Source organism: Monodelphis domestica, chromosome 4 (assembly GCF_027887165.1).
Source record: "Monodelphis domestica isolate mMonDom1 chromosome 4, mMonDom1.pri, whole genome shotgun sequence".
NCBI classification, from domain to species: domain Eukaryota; kingdom Metazoa; phylum Chordata; class Mammalia; order Didelphimorphia; family Didelphidae; genus Monodelphis; species Monodelphis domestica.
In genome coordinates, this window is record NC_077230.1 from 298,177,895 (window position 1) to 298,194,089 (window position 16,195).

The following is a 16,195-nucleotide window of genomic DNA, read 5'->3' on the forward strand; positions in this document are numbered from 1 at the left end:
TGATCTTTGTTTCCAAGGAATAATGTTTGAAAATGACCAAATAAAATAATGTTTAAATTGGAAAAAAAGAAAAAGAAAAGAAAACTTGGTTTTTAGACCCTAGAACTAGACTTTCTGATACTAAATAGGCTGTGAGATTTGGGGCAAATCACTTCAGATCTTTGGACCATATTATCCTCATCTACAAAAAAGAAGGAATTGGATTAGATCAGAGATTCATAACCTGTTTGTATAATGGACCCATTTGGAAATTTGGTGAAACCCATGGACCATTTACCTCACTATCTACAAAACCCATCATTTCCTTTTCCCATTTGTATTCTTGCTCATCTAGAATTCCATCTATTCAAATCCTATCCAGTCTTTAAAATCTTATCACCTTCTATAAAAACCCTCCTATACACTTATGGAATTATTTAACTTTCATATGATGATATCCCTCCAAATGAGGTGACAACAATTCTTAGACTTCTTTGTATCTACCACATTCAAGCATATAGTAAGTGCACAAGTATTTGCCCATTTGCTTTCTGTTCACGAGTTGTGTAAGATTTGTCATAATCTTAAATTATGCTTTTCCAAGAATTACCAGTAGTACAAACGAGGACATTTGTGACCTGAAATTAATATTTCTTTTCACAAAGCTAGCTTTAGTCTGCTGTTTCCCAACTAGTTTGACAAGACACCTTAAGTTAACTGTAATAATGGTAGATGGTAAATGTGATACAACATGAGTTTCTTCACTGTGCTATGCCAAATGTATGTGGATTCTAACATATTATCTATATAAACATTTAATATATATAGACATATCCTATAGCCAAGAGTTATAAAAAATAAGAGGATAATTTTTGGAACAAGTAGAAATCATTTCACTGCTCAATATTAAAAATTGACAACAGGTACAAATTAATTGGATTTGAAAAAAAGGTAACTAAAAGCAGATTCAGATGGAGTCTATGGAGAGACTATGATCCAAGAGTAGAATGAAGGGGCCCTCCCGTTTCCCTGGGCAACATCCACATGAAGTTTTATGTAATCACAAAATAATGTCAAACATATGCTGAGTTACACTGATTTGTTTGTGACAACAGAAGGGTTAATAATGATGTGAAAATTTAGAGTACTAATACCTCTTTTTAGATTTAAAACTGCAATCAGTTCTACTATGTTTGTTTCAAAATTGAGAATGTGTTCCAATACTATTTATATGGGATTATTCTAAGCATAATGCCAATTTGGAGTTTGCATATGTGTGATTTCATTCAATCAATCAATATTTATCAAGTACTGTACCGAGTACTGATTTCTTCTGCAAGAAATACAGAATATGCAGAAAGGGAAGTGAGGGAGAGATTAAGCATTCACATAATACAAAAATCAGCATTCCATTAGTTTCCATCATAGCCTGGGTCTAACTACTGATATTTACCCAACTATTATTCATCAGGGATTACTGAGAAAAATCAATACTATGTCTTTTCTTTTGCAACAATGCCAACTTGGAAATGTTTTGCATGATTCACAGGGGCAAGATGAGAGTGAGAAAATTGTGAACTCAAAATATTAAAAAACTAATGTTAAAATGTTTTATTTACATGAAACTGAAGAAAAAAAGAAAAATTAAATGGAAAAACAAAAAAAAAATAAACACCCGAATTATAATGTCAATAAACACTTGTAAAATTGATGACAATGTTATTTCAGAATCTATTTCAAACACAGTATATATCTATAGAGGTCAAAGCTTATTAGGAGCAGCAGCATCTATAACCCCATGCAAATAAAACATTCTTCCTTTGCTGTGAATTAAACATTCAGAACTCAAATTATCACAAAGAACTCATTGCAACTAGCTATTTCAAAATAGGTCATACTAAGAAGAAATCTAAAGAATATTGGACATTTGACAATATAATGAGAACTAAAGTTGACTAAAGTTGATTATACAAAAATCTTCATGTATATATGAGAGATTCCCATATATAGGCAAAGAAGAATTTACTGACAATAAAGATATATGCATAGCAAAGCAAATCCCTAGAATTTTAAAAATTCTTTCTGCCAAAGGAAGTGGAAGGACCTAGTTGAAATTTTAAGGTCCTAATTTAAATAGATTTTATCTCCATAATTTTCCTATATGCAGAAAGCAAAATACAAAATATACAATCACAAAACAGTTACAAATATTATTATGCTATTTGTAGTTGGGGGGCTTAAAAAAATCAAATGAATAACACCTTCAATTTTTTAAAACACACCTTTTGAAATTAAAGTTAATAATGAAAGTAGCTCAGTAGCGAGCACTTATATAATCTTTAAAGGTTATATATTTTTATATTTATCTCATTTTATCCACATGGATGTTATTATTTCCATTTTATGGACAAGGAAATTAGATATCAAAGTGATTAAATGACTTGCCTACGATCACACAGATAATACATATCTGAGGCATTATTTGAACCCAAATGGTCTTAAGTTCAAATCTATGATTCTAGTTTTTGTCTGTCTCATTTTCCTCATTTGTGAAATGGGAAATATAACAGCATTTATTTATATGTGTAAATATAAATAAGTGTTGGCTATTATCATTATTGACTATATTTCCTGGCAGCTAATAAAAATCAATGTAAAAGGTAAAATAATGAAATTATGAGGAAACCTATCTTTAAAAAAATACTGCTTTCAGAAGTTTACAAGTGCCATCTCCACCTATTAAAAAATATTTCTTGAATAAATTAATAGGAATCAAAGTCTCTATCTTATGAACTAATAATTCACTTGTAAAACTAAATATAATTTGTTTAACTCTGTTAAACAAAATAGCCAAAATAGAATCATTGTGCTCATTATCAAGTGAAAATAAAACAAATTATCCCTAATTCTAGTCTTCTCTTTCAATGCAAGCTGTTTACTAATACCAAAGGGAATTTAAATTGATGTGGATTATATAATGAGAAGATTTTAATTCATTTTCAAGTCGCTTCTACTATAATATGTAGTTCAAGTAGTAAATAAAGGAGAAAAAGAAAAAGGAGCAACATTTATACTTCTTGTCTAGTCAAAATCCCATATGCCCTTGAACTTTGCCAAATTTAAAAATATTAAACCTTGAACACTTCTTGAATTTAAATGAAAAGGACTAGATGAGGAATCATAGTGCAGTGTAAAATGCAATGAAATTATTTAATAGATCTGATTTCAAATACCAAGTCTGCTATCATCTCTAAATCCTATGATCATATCGACAAACACCATCACCTGACTTTTAAATGATTTTTTAAAACGAACATATTTTTATTATTGAAACTTTTACATGTCACAAAATACACAAACTAGACAAAATTTTCATTCTACTAAAGTATATGCAAAATTCTAGTAATTAAGTCAAATAAAATCTGAATTAAAATATCCTGAAAGCATGAAACAATTTTTATTCAAGCATGTGGACCTTGTAGAACTAGTTTATAATAGACATGGTTATACGGGAAATAAAAGAATTACCATTTTCTTTTCGTAACCTTGTTATGAACTTCTTAGGAGGTATTACTCCAACCTTTTTCTTCTGAGTGGCTATACTGTGAAAGAGATCTGCTAAGCACGTAAGAAGATTCTCTTTCTTCCTAGGTTGACTCTTGTAAGCTAGAACTTTTTCTCGAAATGGACGGCAAAAATAAAGTGCTTGAAGAACTGAATTGCAGTAGCAGGTGTTTCCAAACTAAAACATAAAGGAAAAAGTCTCTGTTAGTTACAATGATTAAAGTAGTTCTCCAAAAGACATTGTCTTAGGTCTGGGTTTAGAGGGGTGGAAAGCACAGAGAAGTTGCAAAAATGTGAGTTTCAGCAATAAAGGATATTGACATACTGGATTTGTTGATCTCAGGTACATAAACACAGTACTTGAAAATAGGAAAATTCGGAGAAAAGAAACCAGTCACACACCAAAGGGAAAAACACTTTATAACTTATCTTCAACAAGATTCACAATTATTTTCTATAAACACAGCAAATTCTCCAAGTGAATTTTCAGCCACTTGTTTTAAAGTTCAGACTCTAGACAGGTTACTTATCTTTGTTTATCTATTGCATTTATTTTCATGATCAGCAAATGATGATAAAATAAAAAAGGGTTTGTGTTAAAATATACTTAAGCTAATATCCTTATTCAATGACTACTTTTACATTTATTTATTCCCTGTAACCTAGAACCTAGGTAGTGTCAATAAAAATATTTTATCACATACATAAAGTATGAATTTTTCAAATATTACATTTAAAACATTTAACAAGTTTAGACTGACCAAACTGTCTAAAGTAGAATTTTATTTCCCCCCATCTTTCTGACCTCTTCTTCCTCACCTTACCACTCCCCAAACCTTAACCCTTTTGGAAATTCCCTTTAACTATCTAGGTCACCACCATCATCCCAGCAATCCCATCATACCAGGCTTACTACTGCAGTGTCATCCTAGATGCCTCACTTTCATCCACTCATATTCAATTCTATGGTCAAAACTCATCCCTATGACATTCAAATATCTTGAATTTGTTCCCTTCTTTACACTCTGCCATAACCTTAGTTCACAAACTAGGTCTTCATCCTTTCTCACTCAAATTAGAATAGCTTTTAAGTGGCCTCTCAGATTCAAACCTACTCTAATTGTCACCAGTGAGCTATTTATTTTTCTAAAGCATAGTTCCCTTTCTCAATAAGCTCTAAGGGTTCTTCTAGTACCACATATAAAGTCCTCTGTTTGGCCTTTAAAGTCTTTAACAAACTGATCCCCACTTTCCATCCTTGTAATCTCATTTTACTCCACTCTGTGCATGTGTCTGTGTTAATACATTGCACTATTTGAAGGTCCTTAACTATTAAGTTCTTTCTCCAGTCTCTATGCTTTTATACTAGCTGTCCTCTTGTGCCAAGAATACTTTACTCCCTAAGATTCCACTTCTTGGTTTCCCTGACTTCCTGCAAGCCTCAGCAGAAAGCCAACTTTCTGCAGGAAATCATTATGGTTGGTGATCTCCTCTTTCAGATTTCACTTTTCATCTACTCCATATATATCTTCTAAGAATTTAGTATTTATATGGTGTCTCTCCCATTAGAATGGGAGTTCCTTGAGGGTAGGGATTGTATTTTTTAATATCTCTAACACTTAGTAGTATCTGACATATAGCATAAGTGCCTGATACTTCATTAACTAGAAAAAGTAAACTATAAAGTAACAAAAAGTTTAAATAGTCATAACAATTTCTAAAATCATTATTTAAATAAAACTTCTAAGTTACCAATGTAATTGCCAAATCTAATTTATGATCTAATTTATAACTAATGTTACAAACTTTTGTTTTTTGCCTACTAACATTTGTTGTAATAGCATTTCACCTTTAACTACCTGGGGTTCATCAGTTTTGTTTCATTTTTTCATTCTTAGTCACTAATGACTATATGAAAGAATATGTGTGTTCAGGCACACAGGGATGCACTGCATGTGATCTCTAAAAGGTTTGATACCACTGACCTAGAGAATGCTCTCCAGAGTCTAGTCATTTTCCAGTCCAACCTCCAGGAAGACTTATCTGGTAGGGAAAGACTATTTTTAAACAGTCTGTGTTAACAATCCATCTAGCTCTTCTTTATTCCATTTCCTGCCCACAATCATTAAGGTTTCTCCTATTGCAGGAAATTCTAAACATCAAGGGGAAAATTCCGGGCACCCTAAATTCAGCCAATCTCCTTTCCCCTAGAATGGTTTGGACAACTATTTTCCTTTCTGGAAAGAGTTTAGAAACCAAGAGATGGAATTCTTGAGAGGCTTTCCTTTCTAATAATATAAAGGAGGTAGGAAATGTGAATTCACCTGAACAAATGGGGATCCCTAATGTTTGGAAGGGAGACGGTATCTCAGGCCTCTGGGGGGAAAAGAAAAGGCAAAGAATGAAAAGAGAAAGTCAAGTCAGAATCTGTATAGTACACTCACACATGTAAGATAGTACAAAAATAATTATCTACCCCAAGAGATTAAGAAATGGCCAGAAAGGAAATAAAGGAGGAACAAGAGCACAAAAAACTAAAAAGGTTGGAATATCTAGATAGGAGGACAGAGTATAGTCATCAACAGTTGTTAATGCAATGAGGTCAAAAAATTATGAGAACTGACAAAAGATCACAGGATTTGACAATTAAAAGATCAGTGATAATCTCAGAAAGTAATCTCAGAAAGCAATTTCAATTAAGTGATGAATCTGAAAACCACTTTGCAAAAGGTTTGGGAAGTAAAACCAAACTATAATAAGCACTATTCCTAAGGATGAACTCCTTGAGAAAGAAATCTAAACCTGTCTCCACTTTCTTTCATTTTTTTTTAACTCTCAGCAGTCTTACTTGCAATCTCATCATAAAATTGAAACTGCTCTCTCCAAAATCACCAATGTTCTCTTTAACTGTCAAATCTTATAGCCTTTTCTCAATCTTCATCCTTTTTTGACCTGTCAACCTTGACAGTGTCAAGTATTTTCTTTTCCTGGATAGTCTCTCTCTTCTAGATTTTTAGGAAAATGCTCTCTTCATATTTCACCTCTTAGCTGTCCAATTTTGTTGGATCTTCCTCCAGGTCAGTCCCACTAACCATAAGTGTCCTTTCAATATTCTGTCCTGGGTCTTCTTTCAACTTGTCCAAAAAATAACTTATTTATCTTTTCCCCCAAAAAAGTTTACCTTCACATCATCTGTCATTTATACCCTCTTCTCTCCACTCATCTAGTTATTAACCTGGTATAGATTCTCATCATGTCACACCTGCCTCAAATCTCGCCTCAGTACAATCCATCCTCTCCAGTTACCAAAGTGATTTTACTAAAGTCCAACTCTCATCATGTACGTGTGTATTTAAAAGTATAAACACACATTCTCTCTCTTATTTAGTCATTAGTGAAAGAGAATGAAAAAATGAAACAAAACCAATGAACTAGGTAATTACAGGTCAAATATTATTACAACAAATGCTAGTAGGCAAAAAACAAAATGAAATCCTTGTATAACACAATATTTCTACAAAATACTTAAGAAATAGTAACTATGTTTCCATATTACTTTAATTTCTACATGGAATTTTACTAAGCTTGTTTCATTTGATCCTCCCACAACAACTCTGATACGTAAGTTTTACTAACAGATGAGGTTAATTGATTTGCCCAAAGTCAAGCAGCTGAGATATGAGATGAGATGAATTTGGATTTTCTGGACACCAAGACTAGTACGCTAGCAATCACTTCATCTCTTTAAGAAGTAAATGACTGTATTAAGTAAAGACAGTAGTAAGTGCTAAGGGAATAATCACACTGGTTAGAAAAAGTGAATCCTGAAAATAGTGACAAGACTACTGAGAAACAAGACAATGATATCAGACTGAACTCAAAGAATATTAGCAAAAATGACCACAGAGTATTGCAAAAACCAGATATTAAATACTTAGTGAATAAATGATTATGGAAAAATGAGTCTGAATATGGATGATGACCAACAGGTTTTAGTAACTGTTTAACCCCTTTATTTCTCTAAATATTTTTCAGTTTTGCTATCCTTATTCTTTAAAGAAAATTTCCCAAATGATTAATGAATGTTTACTTTCTCACTGACAGGAAATATAAAACTTTGATTTTTTTTGTACTTTAAAGCCAGAAGTAAAGGGAAACCAAAGTCTTTTCCTGTGCCTCAACATATTAATAACATCCTGGTTTTCTTCTGTGTGAATAGGCTTCTCTCCCCTCTACCCTGTGCTGTCCTCATCTCATTTAGCAAAATATTTTAATATCCCTCATTTAACTTGATTTTACTCATTACTCATTCAGTAACTATTTTAAACTTCAGGTATTCTCTTTTTCTCCTCTATAAAATATGTCAGTACTTGTTACCCTTCCCTTCTAAAGGTTATATTAAAACTCATCAGTCTTACTTATAAGTTCTAAATCAGGCAATGCCAATCTTGAGGAGAAATTTTCTATTTCCTACAAGTCTTATGATTTTTAATGGAGTAGGATGCTGACACTTCAAATTATTGATATATAAAATATAGGCATTAAAAAACTCCTTCTACCTCTGAAATTCTACAGTTCTCATCCTGCCTCATGCCAATATAAAAATTCATAGTAGGACTGTCAAACATGAGAAGAGTGAGAAAGTGGAAAGAAATATAGTCCAAGAGGGAAAGAAAACAGAGAATTTCCTTAAAATTAAAAAGAAAGAAGTATATCATCTCAGAAAGGTGAAATAAAAAAAAGTCATCTTGGAATTAAATGAGTTCTTAATTCAGAATGGCTGAATGTAAAATTAAAATGTAAAATTAAAAAATTTCCCTGTCTGCTAGGTACATGCTCTTCTCCCACATTACCAAATTACCAAAAACCAGTAGTCAGCCAATAAACATTTTTTAAATGCCTGCTATATTTATTAAGTGCCAGTAACCTGCTAAATGCTGGGGATACAAGATAAATGACAATCCCTACTCTTTCTACTTTCACAGCCCACTACCTGGACCAAGAATGACTGATTCTGAGGGTCCCTACTTGGCCCATAATAATTAATCTACTCATTTTCTATAACTAATTTACATAGAGGGATAAATGTTCACTCACTTCAGTTTGTCATCACCCATATGTTCTATTCTCAAATTCATATTTTATATTCAACTTTGAAATTCCTTTAAATTATCATAAACTTTTATCATTCCATCTTGTTCTTTACCCTTTAACATGCCCCTCTATTATGTCTATCCATCAGTTCTTACACCAGCTACTTTCTCCTTTCTTCTTTACCTCCACCTCTAGTGAACCAATTCAACTCTATGTTGCAATCTAGTAGTGTCAAATTCAAAAAGAAATGGGGGCCTCTATGCCATATTCAAGGATCCTTTGTGGGCCACATATTGACTTAGAAAACGAAAATGTATTATACATTTTTACTTACTTTATTAAATAGTTCCCAATTTAATTTAATTAATATTGCCAAATTTCTCAAGTACTTCCCAATTTAATCTGGTTCTGGGAGTATCTGACAACTTGGCCAAAATTTTCTCTCAAATTCTTTGCTCCTTTGTCCTATAGCCAATCACATCTGACTAAACCACAACACTGGAATGCTCCAAATATTCATCTATTTCACATGTTGCTGAACAGAAATAGAATAAAACCAGGCTAACTGGATCCACATCAAATTTCTGTTATTTAAGTTCAACTAGATCTTCCATTTTGCAAGGCAATCATTCTACTACTCCTAAATCAATTCACTACCCTGCCTGCCAAAAGGACTCTTTCAAACCTCTCCTCAATGTCCCACAGGTCCCATACCTCTACTTTCTCTACTTCACACTTTACCATTTAAAAAAAGGCCATTCCCTCTTCAGTTACTCTCCTATATTAGGACTTTTCCTCAACTATCTCCTCCTTCACTCATGTCCTCTGAGGAAGAGTTGGGCCCTTTTTGGTATCATCTCCTAACTTCTTCTGCAGCAGATTGCTTTCACTATCATAGTATCATTAAAAAAAATTTTATAGATGTGTTTTGTTCTTGCATTACTAATATTTGCAGAACATTCCTACTCTAAGCAAGGTGTGATATAACAAATTAAACTACTAAGTAAAACTAGTAATACAGAAATATGTGAAAATGGATGCATTTCACATTTGTAAAACTCCCCATATCTCGCTTTTAAAAATCAACAGAAATTCACTTTTTCTCACTCCCACTCCCTACCCATTATAAAAAAAGTGAAAGAAATATAAAACATTTGTATCAAACATACAATCAAGCAAAACAAATTCCCCCAATGGCAAAATGCAAATTATTTGGTACCCTAAATTCATTACTTCTTGTGGTGGGTATCATGCTTCATCTTCTAGAATCATAAATGGTAACAATATTGATCAAAGTTCTTATGGTTTTCAAAGCTGTTTGTTTTTACTGTTACTGTATAAATTGTTCTTCTGCTACTGTTTATTCAAAATCAGTTTATGTCTTTCCATGGACAAAAGTTCTCCAATCCCAATTCAAATACCACAATTTATTTAACCAATATTCAAACATATAGCTATCACTTACTTTCCAGTATTCTGTCACCAAAGAGTTGCTATAGGACTTCCAGTCAAGATGGCGGCTTAGAGAAAGCTAAAGTCCAGATCTCCTGAAACCCTTCCTTACCGATCTCAAACCGAATGCTCCTAGGACACCGAAATTCAAAACGATCAACAACATAGACCCCGGGAGTCCTCCTCCTGGACCTGGACCAGAATCAAAAGGTATGCCCCCCCCCCAAAAGCCAGAACCCAAGAACACTCAGACCTAAGGGGTAGGCAGAAGGAAGGTCCTAGGACCCATCCCCCCCCCCCCAGCCCAGAGCGCCAAGTCCGAGTCCAAGGCAGCAGAGGCAACCTCAGAGCCCCACAGCCTGCTATTCTGAAGGCCACTTCCTGAAAACAACCTGACCCAAACGAGGGGGCACCCAGACAGCAGGGAAACAGAGAGAGACGGGGGAGCTCTTAACCCCCTGGGAGGAGCCCTTGGAGCTCTGGGAAGCAGCGGCCCCTGCCCCCCCAGAGAGCAGGGTCATCTGGAACAACAGCAACCCTCAGGGCTGGCAAAAGGGCCTCGGGAGCCGGCTATTCTAAAGGCCACATCCTGAAAACAACCTGACCCAGTCGAGGGGGCACCCAGACAGCAGGGAAACAGAGAGAGAGGGGGGGGGGGGGGATTGTAACCCCCTGGCTGGATCCTTTCATTGGAGTCTCACGAAAAAAGTCCCTGCCTCAAGGCATACTAAATTCAACCAAGGGAAAACTACTCTCATTAGGAGCCCTCGGAGCTCCAGGAAGCCGTGGCCCCTCCCCCCTCAGAGTGCTGCAGCTCACTGGCTAAGGCACAGGAACAAGGGCCAACCTAGGTTCAGAGCGTGGAAGTAAGGCAACGGAGAAGCATCAGGAGAGTGCCGAGGAGAGGAGGGCAGTAACAGGGACACACCAGCAATTCCTGCCTCCCCAGGAAGACAGAATAACAACTGCATAGAACGGACAATCTGCCTAAGGCTAAAACCTCTGAACGCCAGACAGGGATAAGAAAAGCTAGTCCCCCCAACTCAGATAGAGATGGCAAACTACACAGAAGTACAAAAGCCCCAAAATTCCAAAAGAAACAAGAAGAAGGGGGTGACTTTGGACACATTTTATGGAGCAAAAATACAAAACACAGAAGAGATAGAAGAGGACACACGAGCAAACGCTCCGATACCTTACAAAGGAAATGGAAACTCTCCACAAACCAATGAAGAATTTGAACCTGAAATGAGCAAAAAGATGGAAGCCTTCTGGGAGGAAAAGTGGGAAATAATGCAAAAGAAATTCATGCATCTACAAAACCAGTTTGACCAACCTGTAAAAGAAAACTAGGCTTTAAAGCAAGAACTAATAAAGCAAAGCCAAAAGACCAAGAAATGAGAAGACAACATAAAATATCTCACTGACAAAGTGACAGATTTGGAAAATAGAGGGAGAAGAGATAATTTAAGAATAATTGGACTTCCAGAAAAGCCAGAAATAAACACCAAACTTAACATCGTAATACCAGAGATAATCAAAGAAAATTGCCCAGAGATTCTAGAACAAGGGGGCAATACAACCACTGACAGAGCTCATAGAACACCCTCTACACTAAACCCCTAAAAGACAACTCCCAGGAATATAATTGCCAAATTCCAAAACTCTCAAACAAAAGAAAAAATCCTACAAGAAGCCAGAAAAAGACAATTTAGATATAAAGGAATGCCAATCAGGATCACACAAGACCTTGCAAGTTCTACTCTGAATGATCGTAAGGCATGGAACATGATCTTCAGAAAGGCAAGAGAGCTGGGCCTTCAACCAAGAATCAGCTATCCAGCAAAACTGACTATATACTTCCAAGGGAAAGTATGGGCATTCAACAAAATAGAAGATTTCCAACTTTTTGCAATGAAAAGACCAGAGCTCTGTGGAAAATTCTATATCGAAAATCAAAGAGCATGGAATACCTGAAAAGGTAAATATGAAGGAAAGGGAAAAGGAAAAAATGTTATCTTCTTCTTTTACTCAAACTCTCTTCTATAAGGACTACATTTATATCAATCTATGTATACTAACATGTAGGGAAAATGTAAGGTGTAAATAGGGGGAAAAGAAAGACCAAATAGAATAATCGTTCTCACAAACAGATTCACATGGGAAGGGGAGGGGAAGAAAACTCCTATAAGAAGGAAAGGAAGAGAATTTTTACTTAAACCTTACTCTCAGGGAAATCAACTCTGAGAGGGAAAAACATCCAGATCCATTGGGATCTTGAATTCTATCTTACCCAACAAGGGTAGGGAGAAGGGAAAACCAAGGGGGGGAGGGAGGGAGGGAAAACAAAAGGTGAGGGAAATAGGGGGGGAAGGGGAGGGAACAAAAAGGGAAACATATCAAGGGAGGGGACAAGGGGGACAAATTTAAAGTAAATCACTGGACTAAAAGGTAGAGCCAAAGAAGAAAAGGTTAGAACTAGGGAAGGCTATCAAAATGCCAGGGAGTCCACAAATGACAATCATAACTTTGAACGTGAATGGGATGAACTCACCCATAAAACGTAGACGAATAGCAGAATGGATTAGAATCCAAAACCCTACCATATGTTGTCTTCAAGAAACACACATGAGGCGGGTTGACACCCACAAGGTCAGAATTAAAGGATGGAGTAAGACCTTCTGGGCCTCAACTGATAGAAAGAAGGCAGGAGTGGTAATCATGATATCTGATAAAGCCAAAGCAAAAATAGACCTGATCAAAAGGGATAGGGAAGGTAATTATATTTTGTTAAAAGGGACTTTAGATAATGAGGAAATATCACTAATCAACATGTATGCACCAAATAATATAGCACCCAAATTTCTAATGGAGAAACTAGGAGAATTGAAGGAAGAAATAGACAGTAAAACCATATTAGTGGGAGACTTAAACCAACCATTATCAAATTTAGATAAATCAAACCAAAAAATAAATAAGAAAGAGGTGAAAGAAGTGAATGAAATCTTAGAAAAATTAGAATTAATAGACATATGGAGAAAAATAAATAGGGATAAAAAGGAATACACCTTCTTCTCAGCACCAGATGGCACATTCACAAAAATTGACCATACATTAGGTCACAGAAACATAGCACACAAATGCAGAAAAGCAGAAATAATAAATGCAGCCTTCTCAGATCACAAGGCAATAAAAATAATGATCAGTAAAGGTACATGGAAAACCAAATGAAAAACTAATTGGAAATTAAACAATATGATACTCCAAAATCGTTTAGTTAGAGAAGAAATCATAGAAACAATTAATAATTTTATCGAAGAAAATGACAATGGCGAGACATCCTTTCAAACCTTTTGGGATGCAGCCAAAGAGGTAATCAGAGGTAAATTCATATCCCTGAGTGCATATATCAACAAACTAGGGAGAGCAGAGATCAATAAATTGGAAATGCAAATCAAAAAACTTGAAAGCGATCAAATTAAAAACCCCAGCAGAAAACCAAACTAGAAATCCTAAAAATTAAGGGAGAAATTAATAAAATTGAAAGTGATAGAACTATTGATTTAATAAATAAGACAAGAAGCTGGCACTTTGAAAAATCAAACAAAATAGATAAAGTACTGGTCAATCTAATTAAAAAAAGGAAGGAAGAAAAGCAAATTAACACGATCAAAGATGAAAAGGGGGACAGCACCTCCGATGAAGAGGAAATTAAGGCAATCATTAGAAATTACTTTGCCCAATTATATGGCAATAAATACACCAACTTAGGTGATATGGATGAATATATACAAAAATACAAACTGCCTAGACTAACAGAAGAGGAAATAGAATTCTTAAATAATCCCATATCAGAAAATGAAATCCAACAAGCCATCAAAGAACTTCCTAAGAAAAAATCCCCAGGGCCTGATGGATTCACCAGTGAATTCTATCAAACATTCAAAGAACAGCTAACTCCAATACTATACAAACTATTTGACATAATAAGCAAAGAGGGAGTTCTACCAAATTCCTTTTATGACACAAACATGGTACTGATTCCAAAACCAGGCAGGTCAAAAACAGAAAAAGAAAACTATAGACCAATCTCCCTAATGAATATAGATGCAAAAATCTTAAATAGGATACTAGCAAAAAGACTCCAGCAAGTGATCAGAAGGGTCATCCATCATGATCAAGTAGGATTTATACCAGGGATGCAGGGCTGGTTCAATATTAGGAAAACCATCCACATAATTGACCACATCAACAAACCAACAAGAACCACATGATTATCTCAATAGACGCAGAAAAAGCCTTTGATAAAATACAACACCCATTCCTACTAAAAACACTAGAAAGCACAGGAATAGAAGGGTCATTCCTAAAAATAATAAACAGTATATATCTAAAACCATCAGCTAATATCATCTGCAATGGGGATGAACTAGATGCATTCCCAATAAGATCAGGAGTGAAACAAGGATGCCCATTATCACCTCTACTATTTGACATTGTACTAGAAACACTAGCAGTAGCAATTAGAGAAGAAAAAGAAATTGAAGGCATCAAAATAGGCAAGGAGGAGACCAAGTTATCACTCTTTCTGGATGACATGATGGTCTACTTAAAGAATCCTAGAGATTCAACCAAAAAGCTAATTGAAATAATCAACAACTTTAGCAAAGTTGCAGGATACAAAATAAACCCACATAAATCATCAGCTTTTCTATATATCTCCAACACAGATCAGCAGCAAGAACTAGAAAGAAAAATCCCATTCAAAATCACCTTAGACAAAATAAAAGACTTAGGAATCTATTTCCCCAGACAAACACAGGAACTATATGAACACAACTACAAAACACTCTCCACACAACTAAAACTAGACTTGAACAACTGGAAAAACATTAACTGCTCATGGATAAGACGAGCCAATATAATAAAAATGACCATCCTACCCAAACTTATTTATCTATTTAGTGCCATACCCATTGAACTAACAAAATATTTCTTTACTGATTTAGAAAAAAACATAACAAAATTCATTTGGAATAACAAAAGATCAAGGATATCCAGGGAAATAATGAAAAAAAAACAACACATATGATGGGAGCCTTGCAGTCCCAGACCTTAAACAATAATTCAAAGCAGCAGTCATCAAAACAATTTGGTACTGGCTAAGAAACAGAAAGGAAGATCAGTGGAATAGACTGGGGGAAAGCGACCTCAGCAAGACAGTATACGATAAACCCAAAGATCCCAGCTTTTGGGACAAAAATCCACTATTCAATAAAAACTGCTGGGAAAATTGGAAGACAGTATGGGAGAGATTAGGAATAGATCAATACCTCACACCCTACACCAAGATAAATTCAAAATGGGTGAATGACTTAAACAGAAAGAAGGAAACCATAAGTAAATTGGGTAAACACAGAATAGTATACATGTCAGACCTTTGGGAAGGGAAAGACTTTAAAACCAAGCAAGACATAGAAAGAATCACAAAATGTAAAATAAATAATTTTGACTACATCAAATTAAAAAGCTTCTGTACAAACAAAACCAATGTAACTAAAATCAGAAGGGAAACAACAAATTGGGAAAAAATCTTCATAGAAACCTCTGACAAAGGTTTAATTACTCAAATTTATAAAGAGCTAAATCAATTGTACAAAAAATCAAGCCATTGTCCAATTGATAAATGGGCAAGGGACATGGATAGGCAGTTCTCAGATAAAGAAATCAAAACTATTAATAAGCACATGAAGAAGTGTTCTAAATCTCTTATAATCAGAGAGATGCAAATCAAAACAACTCTGAGGTATCACCTCACACTCAGCAGACTGGCTAGCATAATAGCAAAGGAAAGTAATGAATGCTGGAGGGGATGTGGCAAAGTAGGGACATTAATTCATTGCTGGTGGAGTTGTGAACTGATCCAACCATTCTGGAGGGCAATTTGGAACTATGCCCAAAGGGAGACAAAAGAATGTCTACCCTTTGATCCAGCCATAGCACTGCTGGGTCTGTACCCCTAAGAGATAATAAGGAAAAAGACTTGTACAAAAATATTCATAGCTGGGCTCTTTGTGGTGGCCAAAAACTGGAAAACGAGGGGATG

General features: G+C 35.0%; 1 protein-coding gene across 3 annotated transcripts in view; it reads right to left on the reverse strand.

Annotated features, from left to right (window-relative positions):
- Positions 1-16,195, reverse strand: part of USP12 (ubiquitin specific peptidase 12) — a 134,334-nt gene that overhangs the window by 38,980 nt on the left and 79,159 nt on the right. For all 3 annotated transcript variants that reach the window (XM_056794703.1, XM_007495253.3, XM_056794704.1), the window contains one exon: positions 3,508-3,721. Coding sequence is in view for 1 of the 3 variants with exons in the window: in XM_007495253.3 (XP_007495315.1) it covers positions 3,508-3,721 (214 nt within the window). In the remaining 2 variants the exon portion in view is untranslated. The remainder of the gene's footprint in view (positions 1-3,507; positions 3,722-16,195) is intronic.